The sequence below is a fragment of the Humulus lupulus genome, chromosome 7, assembly GCF_963169125.1.
Source record: "Humulus lupulus chromosome 7, drHumLupu1.1, whole genome shotgun sequence".
Lineage (NCBI taxonomy): Eukaryota > Viridiplantae > Streptophyta > Magnoliopsida > Rosales > Cannabaceae > Humulus > Humulus lupulus.
Window position 1 is genome coordinate 206,263,062 of NC_084799.1, and position 15,232 is coordinate 206,278,293.

Consider the following 15,232-nt stretch of genomic DNA (forward strand, 5'->3'; position numbering starts at 1 on the left):
ATTTAGACAACTAGTCGAAAATTTAGACAGGTGGTCGAAAATTCAAACAGCCGGTCGAAATTTTAGACAGCTGGTCGAAAAATTTAGACAACTGATCGAATTTTAGACAAATGTCATTTTGGAAAAATGATCAAAAGTAGGTCAGAGTACAAAATAACTTCAAAAAAAAAAAGTCATTTTCGCCAATTTCTCTAAATTTTATTATTATTATTACAAAATTCTTAGTTTAAAGTTTTATATTCAACATAATTTGTAAGAATATCAAAATTATTCACTAAAAAAACATAAAATTTGGTTAAAAAAATCAACTAAAAGGACTTAATTGTCATTATCTCAAATTCAAGGACTCAATTGCTAATTCTCAAATTCACAATTGCCTAATAGCAAAAAAAAAAACTTAAAGAGATATTATGCTATTTTTGTTTTGTTTTTAATGAAGTTCATTGATTGAATGATCCCACCAACACTTTTTCACATTCTCTCTCTAACTTTCTCTCTCTTCCTAGATTATGTGTTTGTTTGTCTGTTTGTTGATGTCGTTTGCTTCTTCAACGCTCCAAAACGATAAATAATCAAATCAGACAGAGAAACAATAAACAAATCTGAAAAAAAAGAGTTAATGATTCTCACGACCACAACAGAAGAACTCAACGACATACAAAGCTTCGAAAGACTCTTTCTTTCTCTCTTTCTTTCTTTTCTTCGACCCAACTCAACCCCTCCAAGACTCTTTCCTTCTTTCTCCTTCAAAGGGTTTGTTTTTCTTCCATTGTTTAACCAGAAATTTCTCTTCTTTATTCATTTTTTTTTCAATAAAAAACTAATCTTTTTCTGAAAAAGAAATAAAAAATTCAGCTAAAGGAAAAGCCTTTTTCGTTGCCAGCCATGACTGAGGTCCTTCATTCTCCATCACATTTCGCTTCGTCTTCTTCTCCTTCGAGAGCAAACCCTTCTCCTTCTCTTCCTTCTTTGTCTTACGAGGAGAGAGAAAGAGAAAGAGAAAGAGAGAGAGATTCTCCGGTGACTGGCTGTGACCCAGATGAGGCAGTGAATGACATTGCCGGTGACGGTGAAGAAGAAGAAGAAGAAGAAGACGACGACGACGACGAGCAGAGCCGTGACCAGTTGTCTCTGTTGGCATTGTTAGTGACCCTTTTCAGAAAATCTTTGATTGCTTGTAAGAGTGATAGAAGGGAGCTTTGCTCCATGGAGATCGGTTGGCCTACTAACGTGCGCCATGTTGCGCATGTCACCTTCGACAGGTTCAATGGCTTCTTGGGTTTGCCTGTTGAGTTCGAGCCTGAGGTGTCCAGCAGAGCCCCCAGCGCCAGGTACATTGTCACTACCATTTTTCTAGGGCTTTTGTTGAGATTTTGATTCGAAATGCAAATGTGGGTTTTACTGTTCTTGAAATTCAGAAACTGTTTGTTAATTTTGAGTATTTTTTCTTGGTGGGTTTCTTGCTTCTTTTGCATTGTGAATTTACTGTGTTTATGGAATACAATCATGACTGTTATGTTGAAAAATTGAGATGAATTTGTTGGATTGCAAGTTTAGGATTTAAAAACTCAATTGGTTAAGACATTTCTAGCTTGAACATATTGTGGATTTACTGATTTAATTACAATCATTAAAGGGTCGGTAACCTTTTGCTACTATGTGTTTCTGTGTTTTCGTATGAGTATTATTGAAAACAGAGATTACCAAAATGATACTTTGCAAAAATAAAAGTGCTAAATGAGTAAATTTCCATCATTAAATAAAAAAACGAGCAATAATTATGCTAGTTTTCTAATATAATAAAGCTTCTATTATGTAGCACAACTGTGTTTGGAGTTTCCACAGAATCTATGCAACTATCTTATGATTCAAGAGGGAATAGTGTACCAACAATTCTCTTGCTTATGCAAGGCCACTTATATGCTCAAGGAGGCCTAAGGGTAAGCCACTTCTCTTGTTCATCTCAACAATTTTCATTCCTGATTTCGAATCTTTGAGTGTGATTCGTGCGAAATTTTGTTTAGAACTTCGCAGAAGGCGCTTGAAACATTTCGTACATTCATGGTTGGATGAAAAATTATGCTGATTTTAGTATCTGTAGGGACTTATTATCAGTTTTCTCATGTTTAGGCAGAAGGGATCTTCAGGATCAATGCAGGAAATAGTCAAGAGGAGATTGTTCGGGATCAATTGAACAGAGGCGTTGTACCCGAAGGCATAGATGTACACTGCTTGGCAGGGCTTATCAAGGTAATAACGTTTCCTTGTTATCGTATATTAGTATTCGAAAAGCTAAAGAGGTTCATCTTGCTATTTTTACCATGTGCAAGGAATTCGAAGCTGCTTCTTATGTTTATAAGTCTGGTAATTTACTTTCTTGCAGTGGTTTTCCCATTATTTTTTTCTTGATTTCATGTATGTGAGGTTTTTATGGTGTTCTAAGCCTGAAAGTCTTGTAAGAACCACCTTTGCCATATTTGAATTTTTCTTCTCTTCGGTTGTTCAAACCTGCTTCTTCAACATTGCGTTTGAAGTTGAACCGATGTCAATTTTAACCATTGTTGCCCATCTAGCTTAGTAAATAATATCGATCACTTTGTTCTGATCGCCGTTGTTCATATGAATCATATTGTTCATATAAGACGACTTCCTTGTGGAAGAGTGAGTTTAGACACAAGTTTTAATAATTTTCCCTTTATGCAAAAAGTATATATTATCTACCTTCAAAGTGTTTTCTGTTTAGTACCAAATGCTCTAAAGGTAACTGATTCAAGCAGAAAATTTACAGTTTGTATGTCTCGGTGCCAAAAAGTCCTTACTGATCTTACATTTTTATCTTACGAACATTATGATGAAGTAAAATAAAAGGCGATCAGTGTCATCGTATATCTTATATCTATTATACTATATGTGGCTGCTTATTATGGGACATTGATGTGTGTTTTCGCATCACGGTAAACAAGTTTCATACTTTGATTGTAAACTATTGGTTTACATGTACTGGAGTTTCAAATTTGAGTGAGTTATGTTCAAGAAAGAGCCCAAGTTTTCTAAATTTCTTTTAAATCAGAATTGCAGCATATGGTGCGCATGGCAATTGAGTTGTGCAGCTGGCCGAGTCTTTTACTCGCTATTCTTTCTTGTTATCTTACATGATTGACATATTGAGATAATTTGTGTTTTGAACGCTCAGGCTTGGTTTAGAGAACTCCCAACTGGGGTTCTAGATTCTTTATCACCCGAGCAGGTGATTCAATGCCAGACGGAAGACGAGTGTGCAGAGGTTGTGAGGCTTCTTCCCCCGATTGAGGCTGCTCTGTTGGACTGGGCCATCAACTTGATGGCTGATGTCGTCCAACACGAAGATCTAAACAAGATGAACGCGAGGAATATCGCCATGGTTTTTGCACCAAACATGACTCAGGTGAGTCTATAAAGCTTCTCTTTTGGAACTTACATATTATGATTGGAGCAACGATTAAATGTTTGTGTTTGATTTTTCTCGCAGATGGCTGATCCGTTGACTGCACTTATGTATGCAGTCCAAGTAATGAATTTCCTCAAGATGCTCATCACGAGGACGCTGAGAGAAAGAAAAGATTCGGTGGTTGATCCCTCTCCTGCTCGCAGTTTAGAGCCGTACGATGAGAATGGACACCAGAGCTCTTCCCAGACCTGCATCAAAAGTACTACTGCCCAAGAAGATGAAGAGACAGAGAAAGAGCCAAAAAGTTCCCTCCAACCTAACCAAAATAGCCACTCGAGCAGCGAAGAGGTTTTGAGTTTAGCAACAGGCTCGGGAGCTTGCGAGACTTCAGCTCCAGTTGACACCTCGGTCAACGGATCAGAAGCTGGGGAAGTTCAAGAAAGCCCGCAAAAGAGCAGGACCGGCGGACAATCGAGTAATTCGAATTTTAAGAAGGGGTCTAGAAAAGTAATTCAGGCAGCAGGGGTTATCGAGAAGAGTAAGGAAATTAGAAAACTGAGTCGCATGAATTCAAGGATGGAGCTCATTGAAGCATGGCGATAATCGAAAAAAGCTTAACATGAATAATCCAAGGTTGGACCTTTAACTGACTTTCATGACATTGTTGGCATTGTAAGTTTGATACATTCTGTAATTTGTGAGAAGAAGTTTGTGAATTTGTTGTTCATGTATGCTTGCTTTCTGGTTGCTTGACTTGATCTTATTTCATGATTGGCATTCTCTTAATACTTTTCTTGTGTTTGACTTCATATTTGATCTTTCATAAATTTGCCAAAAATGTGTTAAAAATTAAAATGTTCCTTCTTTGCACTTGTCCAGTTCTATCAGAATAAAACTTTTGTCTTGGTAAAGAGTTTTTTTTTTTTTGGAGTGAATTTTTTTTTTCTAAATTATTTCAATGCTAACTTTTTGGTGATTTGTAAGTGTGTGATTTGATGGTTAAATACAAACAAGTGAATGTTGTATAGCTATGAAAGAATGGTCATTGTCACAAAAAGAAATATCTTTGTCACAGCTAATATTTTACCAAAAATGTGATCTGTATCCAATGGCATCTTGGTTAGGATCTAATATTTTAAAGAAAAAATCTTTGATATTTGGGTTTTTTTTTCTTTTTAAATTAATGGGAGTTTTATTTAAAAAAGTGAAATAATATTTTATTATAAATGTAATTTCAGTTGAGTAAATGAATATATTATTATTTTATTAAAATTAAGCTTGGCCTTAATGACTAGTTTAAGTTTAAGGTGGAATGGTAAGAGTTGGAGTGAATATTTATAAGAAAAACACAAAATATGATCAAATTAAAAGATCCATTAGGCCTAGGTACTCATTAAGGATTTTTGAAGAAATAGATTAGGTAAAATGTTTTTTCTTCTTTTTATTTATTTAATTTTTTTTTAGAGGAGATTAAGTAAAAAGTTTCAGATTCCTAGTTTTAATAATAATAATAATAATTATTATTATTATAATAATAATAAATAAATAAATAAAATAATCTTTCTGACATGGAAGATTGTAGGAGGGAATTGTCATTCTTTTAACTTTTAATTTTTACTAAAGAAGAGAAAACTGGTATTTTCCCATTCTTTTCATACAAAATAAATGAAGAATTAAACATACCCTTAATTCCCAACTTTCTCATCAAGAGTAAAGTTAATTAAATTCCAACTAGAAGTTAGTTATTCTTAATTTTGTGGTGGGAGTTGATTTAACAAAGAGTAATAATTGAGACACTCTTTTTATATGTTATTTGTGCACACAATGATTTGCCAATATTATTAGAGGGTCTTATGATCTTATTTTTAATAAATTTTGTGTTTAAAATATTTGCAACATCATTGTATGCATGAATAGTATATAAAAAAATTGGATGATAAAAAATAGGGTTTATATTTTTTTGGACCATGTGTTTTGTCAAATTACCTGTTTAGACCTTGTGTTTTGACAAATTACTTTTTGGACCCTATGTTTTGTAAAATGGTTAAAATAGAACCCTAGCCCCAATTTTGGTCAATGTTTTCTCAACTAAAATCACAAATAATTTACCAAACTAACAATTCAAAACATAAATAAAATTATTCTGCTTTAAAACTGTGTTGTTATATTCAATTTTTTCTTCATCAAAATTGAGTTTAGGGTTCTATTTTAACCATTTTACAAAACATTGGGTCCAAAAAATAATTTGTCAAAACACAGGGTCCAAACAAGTAATAGGACAAAACACAGAGTTCAAAAAAGTATAAACCCTAAAAAAATAAGAGTAATAAAAATACAAATGAATATATATATATATATTAATTTAACAATGTTAATTGTATTATTTTATGTAAAAATTATAACTGAGTTAAGAAGGTTTTCTTATTATGAATTAAATAAGTGTTCATATTATGTATTTTAAAAATTCTACAATTTTTTTTTTTACTATTTTTCAAATTTATCATTTCTTTTTCTTTTCCCTTTCAATTTGAAGGGAACATAAAATATACCTTTTGATTCTTTCCTCTTTCTCTATTTTCTCTTGTACCAAACAACAATATTTTCCCTTGTACCAAACATAATAATAAGCAATAATACCAAGTTTGGCAACTTAAATATTGTACCTTAGAGCACTCACATTGGGTGAGTTATATTACCAAAATATGTAAAAAATAGCTAAAACTAACAAAAATGGGTATACATTGGATGATGTATTTTACAAATATTTTTACATAAAGCTACAGTACCAAGCTATATTTAGTGTATACTATTCATCCTTTAACCCAATATTATAATATTAAAATATATTAAGATATTATTGATAGTTATAAAAAATATTTGAAATGAATAAAAAATGTTTGAAAATTTAATATTTAAATGATATAGAGAAAAAAATAGAGAATCTGATGTATGGTAAAATGTAAAACTTAGAGGTAAAATAGAAAAATGTGTATTTTTGGGAGGTATTTTAAAGGTTGAAGTAGAGCACCGGATAAGAGTGCTCTTATAAGATTAGATTTAAAGTGAATCTAATAGACGATGGCAATGATTGTGAAGTAGGCAATATTTATTATATATATATATATATTTATGTTTATATAGGATGAGTTGTACATGATTTCATTGTTGAAAAGGATCTCACATGAATTCCACTATCAAATCTACGATGAATTTAAAATCTCATTTGTCTAATTATTATCACAATTATTATTAGGGTAAATACTTATTTGGACTTTGTATTATGCAAAAATATTAGACCGTCTGTTTTGTTAAATGATAATTTGGACCATGCATTTTGCAAAATGGAACAAAATGATATTCTGAGCCCGATTTTGATAAAATAATTTTCAATATGATCAAAATACCCCAGATTTTATTAATTAATGAATTAACTAAATAATAAAAATATATTTTAAATTAAAAATAAAGTAATTTTCTTAAATAAAAATAATTAAAACTATTTTAAACCTTGATCTAACCAAAATTAATCTTCAATCTTAATCAAAATGAAAAAATAAATAAAACCAATCCTAAACCAAAAATAAATACAAATTTTAAATTTCTTTCATTTTCCTCCACGTTCATCTCCAAAGTACATGAACACAAAACCCAGAAACTCATATCATCAACAAAAATCAAAATCACAACATGAATATATCTATGAAATCAGAACCAACAAATCCAATAACCTGCAACCCATAACAAACAAATCAATAAATCAAAACTTGTTGGGTCGAAGAACGTAACCTACAACCCATAACAAACTCAGAACATTACAACACAGATTTTTTTAATCTAAACTCAAGAACAAACTCAATTACACAAGAACGTGAAGTCAAACCTAGATACACCGAGAACCTAAACTCATAGCCTATCTTTGTTGCCTTCATCGCCAGCCTTGCATTTCCTCAAAGCTTATCTGTCGCGAAAGCTCCGTTTGCTAGTACCTTCGTCCATAACCCTAGATTTAAGGTCGAGCGCTTCCATCTGCACACATGGAGCTGCTGTCGAGCACTCCAATCCGCAACCCAGAGCCAAGTCACCAAATTGACCCCCTGAAGTCTCCCCAACCTCCGCCCTAACTGCCCCCCCAGTCGCTAGTAACATTTTGTTCAATTTTTCAAAATGCATGGTCTAAATTGTCATTTAACAAAACAAATGGTCTGATTGGTAACTTTTGTAAAACACAGGGTCCAAAATGATATTTACCCTTATTATTATTATTATTTTCTCCTTCAAAAAATGAAACTTTTGTAGTTGAAAATGTTTGTTGATAATGTGGGTAATGCCCGCGATGTTTTACCCAATCAAATGGAAACATGCCATCTATTAAATTATAAAATTTACCAAAATTACAAATAAAAAAATTCTTAATTAAGTTTTGTCACACACACAATATCTTTCCCATGTTGTCATTTGTTCAATTTTAATTATTATTAGGGATAATAGTGGCAAAACTACTCAAGTAGATACAAATCTTGCAGTTAAATACCTATGTAAAAAATTTGACGGAAAAATTACTTAAGTAGTTAAATTCTTGCAGTTAAATACCCATGTAAAAATTTTCACAGCAAAACTACTTAAGTAATGAATTTTCTTGCACTTAACTCCCTGCCATTAAGACAATTGTTAAAACTAACTCTATGGGACACATGACAACCTCCAATTTTTGTTTAAATGCTCATTTACACTTTGTAGTTTCAATAATAACGATGTGTTTTATTAATTAGTATAAAAAATAACTCCTTAAGTTCAATTTTAGTAATATTAATTATAATAAGTTAATAATACCTCTATTTATTTTCTTGAAATTATATGATATTTTTGTTATATTTCTGTAAAAAAAAAAATCTCTATTGGAAGCTATGTATAATTTTTATGGAAGCAAATCTATTGGAAATGTAAGCTTAATAAAAGTAACACAAATTTACTGCTATTATGTTGCTATTTTCATGAGGTTGGTTTTTACATGTGATAATATATAAATTGTTTATATTGAGTGACAAATAGTTTTATGTGTATATATATATATGTATGAACACATACATAATTAGGTTCTCTTTCTATTATTATTTTTTCTTTTTTCAAGTTCTTGGCATTAATCCAATTTAAAGATTTGATACAATAAATATGAAACATTAGAGGAATCTCACGAATGCTGAGAATAGAGGTGATGAAGCAATGGTGCCAGAAAAAGTTAAGCCTCTCTCTTTAAAATATTAGCTAAATAAAATGTTCATTTATTTAATATTCCTATTATTTATGTGCTTTGTAATCTTTATAAGTGATGTTGTAGGCTTAAGGTGCTTCAATCACTCTTTTAGGCCTTCTTTTATTTATTTCTTTTGCATTGTAAGTATAGATCATGGGGAGTTTTGCTGTAACTAATCTCAGGCCATTTATTTCAATGTTTCCAGCTTTTTGTGGTTGTGACTTCGAGAGAGCATGTGCAAGTAATCATATTTTGTTGTTAGGAAATAAACAAAAATCCAATAGAGTTGATTGCATATATCTTAGATTGATGATAAAAGTTTGCAGATTGATTTCGGTTCGCTGCTTTAATAGAAAAAATATATATATATATATATTAGTGAAACTCATAGTGCATTATTTGTTTGTTGATGAGGTTTGTACTTCTCTAACTCATAGTCTCATCTTTGTTATTGTGTTTATACAATGTATAGATGTGTTTCCCCCGTAATAATTAGCAGTTTCATAAATATATAATCACATACTCTTTGTCATGTTAAGTTTCATTTGTTATTGATCATTTTTTTCCTTTCACTTTTATCATTACTCTCATCGAGTTTTATATTGTTTAACTAACTTGACTTGAAATTATGTACATTGTAAAATTGTCTTTTGGCTCTTCCCAGAGTGTGCACTAATGAACAATTTTGATGTACAAATTATGCAAATTAGATGCAGTCTGCATTCCTCTACATCAACTTATTGGACTAAAATTTTCATTATAATATCATGTAAAGTTAAAATCTCTTAACTTACTATTTACTCCCAAACTTTCTAAAATTGGACTTAATCACAGTTCAACTGTCACAACAGAAAGCAGTAATAACTGCAGTTTGAGTATTTGGCAGTTTTAGTGAGTGAAAACGATCTTTAGACTCAAGTTGGTCAATAGATTATATTAATAGCTTTAAAAAGAGAATATGTAACTTAGATATCATCTTGTATTTAGCATTGACAAATGTTGTACTGAGTTCTTGTATTATGTTTATAAGAGTTTGAAAAATAAAAACAAAGTTCGTATTCAGATTATATAACTTTGTACTGAGCTCGATTTGTGCTTACTAAAGAGTGTTAGTCTCATCCACTCGATTTAGGTCATACTTGTTTGAACCAAGTAAATTTCTTATATTGTTAACATGAGTACCATTTATCTAATTATCATTTGGTCAAAAATGTATTACTAGTGCAATGTTGTCAACATGAGTAATGCAGCTAATAAAATTTTCTATGATGATCATGAAACAACTAAGGCTCATGAGGTGTGCTCATTGGGTTCTAGTCATTGTTGGTTTTTTTTATTATTATTACAATAATAAAAACCATATTTACTTCAGTTTTTTTTACTTTCAGCTATAATATTATTACTCACCACTTAATTAAATATTACTTACTAGCATAAAAATGTTACTTATACGCAAAAAAACAAATAAAATTACTTCAAGGTTTTTTACTTTTTGATACAAATGTTATTACTGACCATTTCATTAAAAATTATTTAGTTGCATCAAAAAATTACTTACCCAATATCGTAAATAAGTTCAAACACAATATATTTTTTACCTTATTGCCCTCGACTATACATTTTTTGGACAACAAATTACTTTATTGTCCTTACTTTTCACAGCAATATCAACACAATTTTTTAGATCCGGTTTACACAACCAGTCAATCAAGCATAAAGTTTAAAAAAGAAAAACACTCAAATTGTTCAAAACTTGACACTTGGTAAATTATTTGGGTCCCACTTGTTGGACTAAGTCCCTTGAGGGACTAAAGAATTTGCCTATATTTATATATATATGACAATTCTTCTATAGGGGCTTCACTTTAAGTCCTACCGGTAGGGCTCTCAGTGGTTCTCGATCCGTGAACAGTTGTCGGTGCGACTTTTTTTTATGACCATGTATATTGTAGCTATTTAGAGCATCCTGCAAATTTTCAGAAAATTTCGAATACTTTACAGTACCGAAAACTAGGTTCAAACATGTTGTTTTCCACGCGTATAAAAAAAATTAGTCACGCGTGCAACAACATGTTTTAACCTAGTTTTTCAGTACGGTAAACTATTCAAAATTTTCTGAAAATTTGCAGGATGCTCTAAATAGCTACAATATACACAGATATAAAAAAAAAATCGCGCCAAAAATTATTCAAGGATTGTAAACACTGATAGCTTTACCGATAGAACTTAAAATGAAACCCTTTAAAAAAAAATTCTCATTTATATATATATATATATATATATGTATGTATGTTCTTGGCGAGTTGTTATGAAAAGCCAAAACTCATTTTTCTTTGATTCTAATCCAAAGTCCAAACCCATATCCCAAAGGGAGTGGAGTGGATAAGAAAGAAAAGTAGTAATACTATTAAGGGTTGATGTGAAAGATGAAGATTTGAATATCATAGTCATGGGTTCATATTTTCTTGCAAATCACATCTATCTATACAAAAAAATATGCCTTTTCTCACCCTTAGACACCGCCCACCCATATAATGGCCATCTGGCAATATGTGATTGGCAATGTAATACTTTCAAATTTATAAGAGTGTTGTTACAGTATTTGACACTTTATGGTCGGTTAATGATATTTCATAATACTTATTAAATTAAAATGTGCGGAATCCAATAATAAATTGTACCAATTACAATATGTCACTTTATTGTGCTATTGGACAATTATGGTATCCTTTAGCAATATTTTATATTTATAGGAAGGCCGATTCAAACTAGGAAAAAATATGTTTTAGTTTCTAGACTTATTATATTTACATTTAAAAAATATATTTGGACTGTATTGAGATAATCTAATTCTGCTAAATATATCATTTGGACAATTTATTTCGAAAAATATATTTTTAGATCACGTGTTTTGTAAATTGATTGAAAATAGTTCCCTAAATTTGATTTTGATCAAAATAATTTTGTTATTAGACTTTATTTACAAAATCATCGTCTTGGGTAACACATAGATCTCCAACGAACATTAATCTTTATGAGATTATTTTTAAATAATGTTGAATCGAGTTCAAGAAGTTATTTTGAATCATTTTACAAAATATTTGGTCAAAAAATATATTTTTCAATACAAAGATCCAAACGGGTATTTAGTAAATACAAACTCCAAAATATTATTATCCCCACTTTATTTATTAAAAATTATCTTTTTTCCTTTTCACTTTCTCAAATTCTTTTACGTTGATTTCAATTTTTTTATTTATCACGAATGAATATCACTTTTAAAGATAATATGTATATCTATATATATTTATATAATTTATCTTTTGCCTAAGATTTAATACATTTTTTTATTAATAGACAGGGCATCTTTATAAAAAGAGAGTTGTATTTACACTTTATAAATATACAAATATATCTTTATTTTAAAAAAAAAAATATTATATCATATTTATTTTTAAGTAAAATGACTAAAATTATAATTTTTTTATCTATTTATAAATTTTTTGACTTAGATAGTACACCTCATTTCCAAAATAATTATAACTTCTTCTATTTTTTTATTTAATTGAGTTTTTCTAATAATATAAAAGTAAGTTTATTGTACTTTTTAATTAATTTTTCTTAAATTTATATTTAAGTTTGTTTATTAAATCTTTATATGTATTTTTTATTTAATTAAGAAACATTCAAATTTATAAGTTAAAAAAAATATTTTTTATTTTTTAATAAATGATGTGCATAATTTTATTTTACTTAGGTAGAATAAATAGTTAAATGTACACAAGTAAAAAAAAAAACATAATAAGAGTTAACACATAATGTTCATGAAAATTGAGACATTAAAAATTGAAAACATAATGTTAATGAAAGAGCAAATATAGATCTATTAAAAGAGATGACCAACATAAATATATAAACAGTAAATAAGATTAAAAAAAAACTCTTAATAAGAAAAATAGTACAGACTCTGATGTGGAAATTTTTTTGTTGTACTTCATATGGGGACTTTGACAAATTATACCAATAAATTATAATAAACCATTCATGAACAGATGATAAGTGAACAAAACACCATGTTTGACACTAATGATAAAACTTAGACAAAAAATAAAACATACAAAAAAATTAGAAAAAGAGATATTCACAACACAACTACAACTACAAATAGGGTACAACAACAAAACAACACAAAAAGTTGACCAAAATTGAATATAGAAACACGTCATCCATCACCATCACCGACCTCTGTTGATCCTCCAACCACAACATGTGTCTTCACCACAACTAATTCGTCATCCTGCGACTGCAAAACAACCAACACCTAAAACCATAAATCTGAGGCACCCCTACCACACCGTTGAACTCGAGCAACACCAAGACGATGGGGTGCGATGGTGGAGCTCTAGTTAGTGACTAGAAAAGGGTGTAAAAGTTAGGAGGCCAACAATTAGAAGAAAAAAGAAGAAGGATTTTTACAGAGAAAAGAAGATGAAACCTCAACATTGGTCTAAATCTAAAATCATATATTTTTAACATTAAGTTATATACTAGCATATATGTGATTTCAATATTTATTTTGGCAAATTAGAGAATAGATACTTACTAGTGTTAAATCAATTTTGCCACTATCTCCTAAAAAGAACTAAAGAGAGTATTTGCTTGACCTCTTAATTTATAATACTTGCTATTAGTCATAATTTACAAAAGCATTTTGTAATGTGTAAGATTTGAAAACCCTAAATATTGTGTAATGTAATGCTTTATACATTTTTATCTTAGATTTGTATCATCCATTGAAATATCTGAAAAGTATGATTAATCCAACAACAAAAAAAGTTTTATAAAAGGATATATGGCCAAGCTACTATGACAAATTTCCCCCCAAAAGATATGTGTTACATAAAGTTGTTTCTTTTAGTTAAATTACATCATAATGTTTTTTTTAATTATAAACATCTGATTTTGGAATGAGTAACATTTGTTAAGATTTGTTTGGAAATTAAATTTGGCCAATAATTTTTATTTTATTTTGAAGGGAAAAATCGAGAAAAGAAGAAAGGAAACGTTTCCCTGAAATTTTATTTTATTTTTCATTTGTTGTAATTATTTGAGAAATTATTAACACTAAAATTAAATTAAACTTAATCCACATGATAATCATTTTTTATGAATTAAGGAGAAGAAAAAAAAACTTGAATTTCTTTAAATTTTCTCTCCAAATTGCATTCTAAACATGCCCTAAAAGGAAATTTTAACAAAAATTCCAATTTTAAAAGACTTGTACCTTTTTGGATTATTTATTTTGTTCCATTATATTTTCGATTTGTGTTTTGTAAAATGATTCAAATAGACTCATCAACTTAATTTTGAGAAATAAAAAATTAAATATAACAACACAATTATTATGACTGTGCTTCTATTCTGAAGTGTTAGTTTGGTGAATTATTTGTAATTTTAGTTTAAAATTTTTGACCAAAATCAAGTTTAGAAATCTATTTTAACCATTTTAAAAAACACAAGGTCCAAAAAGTGATTTGTCAACACACAGAGTCCTAACAGATAATAAGACAAAATACAAAATCCAAAAAAATATAAAGTCCATTACAAAATGGTCTATTTATAAAAGTATGTTAAGGAACAAACATAAAAGGGTTAAAATAATAGAAAGAAATAAAAAAAGTGACATGCACAAAATCCAACTACCTCCCTATAACAACATTTTCCTAAAAATGTATAATTAGTAATACATATTGTAGGCTTCCAAAAAGTACAACATCTTTCTAAAAATGTATAAAATCTCCATTTCGTTACATGCTTAAAGCTATTTTTTTATTTTTTATGTTTCATCAACAACAGTTAATATCTTTAATTAAAATATATATTCAAATCTACATAACTGTATATGGTTAATATCTTTAATTAAAATAAATATTCAAATCTACATATCTGTATATGGTTTCAATTGTCCAAATTAAAGACATAACCGTACCATTAACAACAATAAAACCAAACCCACATATAGTATTGGTTTTTGGATCATGACAAAGCGGCCAATTTTTTAAAGTCATTTTGCAATCTAATTTAATTTTAATAATTCTTTTCAAAATAATCTCTCAAATTTAAACAGTTAGTCGAAAATTAATTCAAGCAGTCGGTCGAAAAATTTATACAATATATCAAATTTTAGATAGAGGTCATTTTGTAAAAAATTATCAAAAGTAAGACAGAGTATAAAATCACTTAAAAAATAAACCATTTTCACCAATTTCTCTTAACTTTTTTTCAACCACAATGAAAGTGAGACAAATAATTCTGTATTTTTTTTGGAAGAAAAATAAGCCCTCTAGCACAACACTAGGCTTCTCTTTTATTTTTTTATTTTTTTTGCCTTATCCCAATTAGCACACTAGGCTTTATTATTCTATTTTTATTCTTCTGTAATTCATATAATCAAAATTGTCCATCCACTTTAGTAGAGGTCCAAAAAAGCTCACCTTTGAAGATATGATGTAGTTTTCATCTTTAGGGTTTACTTTTCTACTCTTTTAAGTAAC

At 29.4% G+C, this 15,232-nt stretch overlaps 1 protein-coding gene across 2 annotated transcripts; it reads left to right on the plus strand.

Moving 5' to 3' along the window:
* The first annotated feature begins 506 nt into the window (after nucleotides 1–506).
* Nucleotides 507–4,236, plus strand: LOC133789251 (rho GTPase-activating protein 1). 2 transcript variants are annotated; one of them, XM_062227020.1, is made up of 6 exons: nucleotides 507–753; nucleotides 884–1,331; nucleotides 1,820–1,940; nucleotides 2,131–2,250; nucleotides 3,194–3,424; nucleotides 3,509–4,236. In XM_062227020.1, exons 2-6 carry the CDS (start codon nucleotides 886–888, stop codon nucleotides 4,028–4,030), a joined length of 1,440 nt encoding a protein of 479 aa, XP_062083004.1. In that variant the 5' UTR covers nucleotides 507–753; nucleotides 884–885; the 3' UTR covers nucleotides 4,031–4,236. The 2 variants fall into 2 exon arrangements, with proteins under 2 accessions (XP_062083004.1, XP_062083003.1); XM_062227019.1 differs by having other exon boundaries at nucleotides 507–1,331.
* Nucleotides 4,237–15,232: the final 10,996 nt, after the last annotated feature.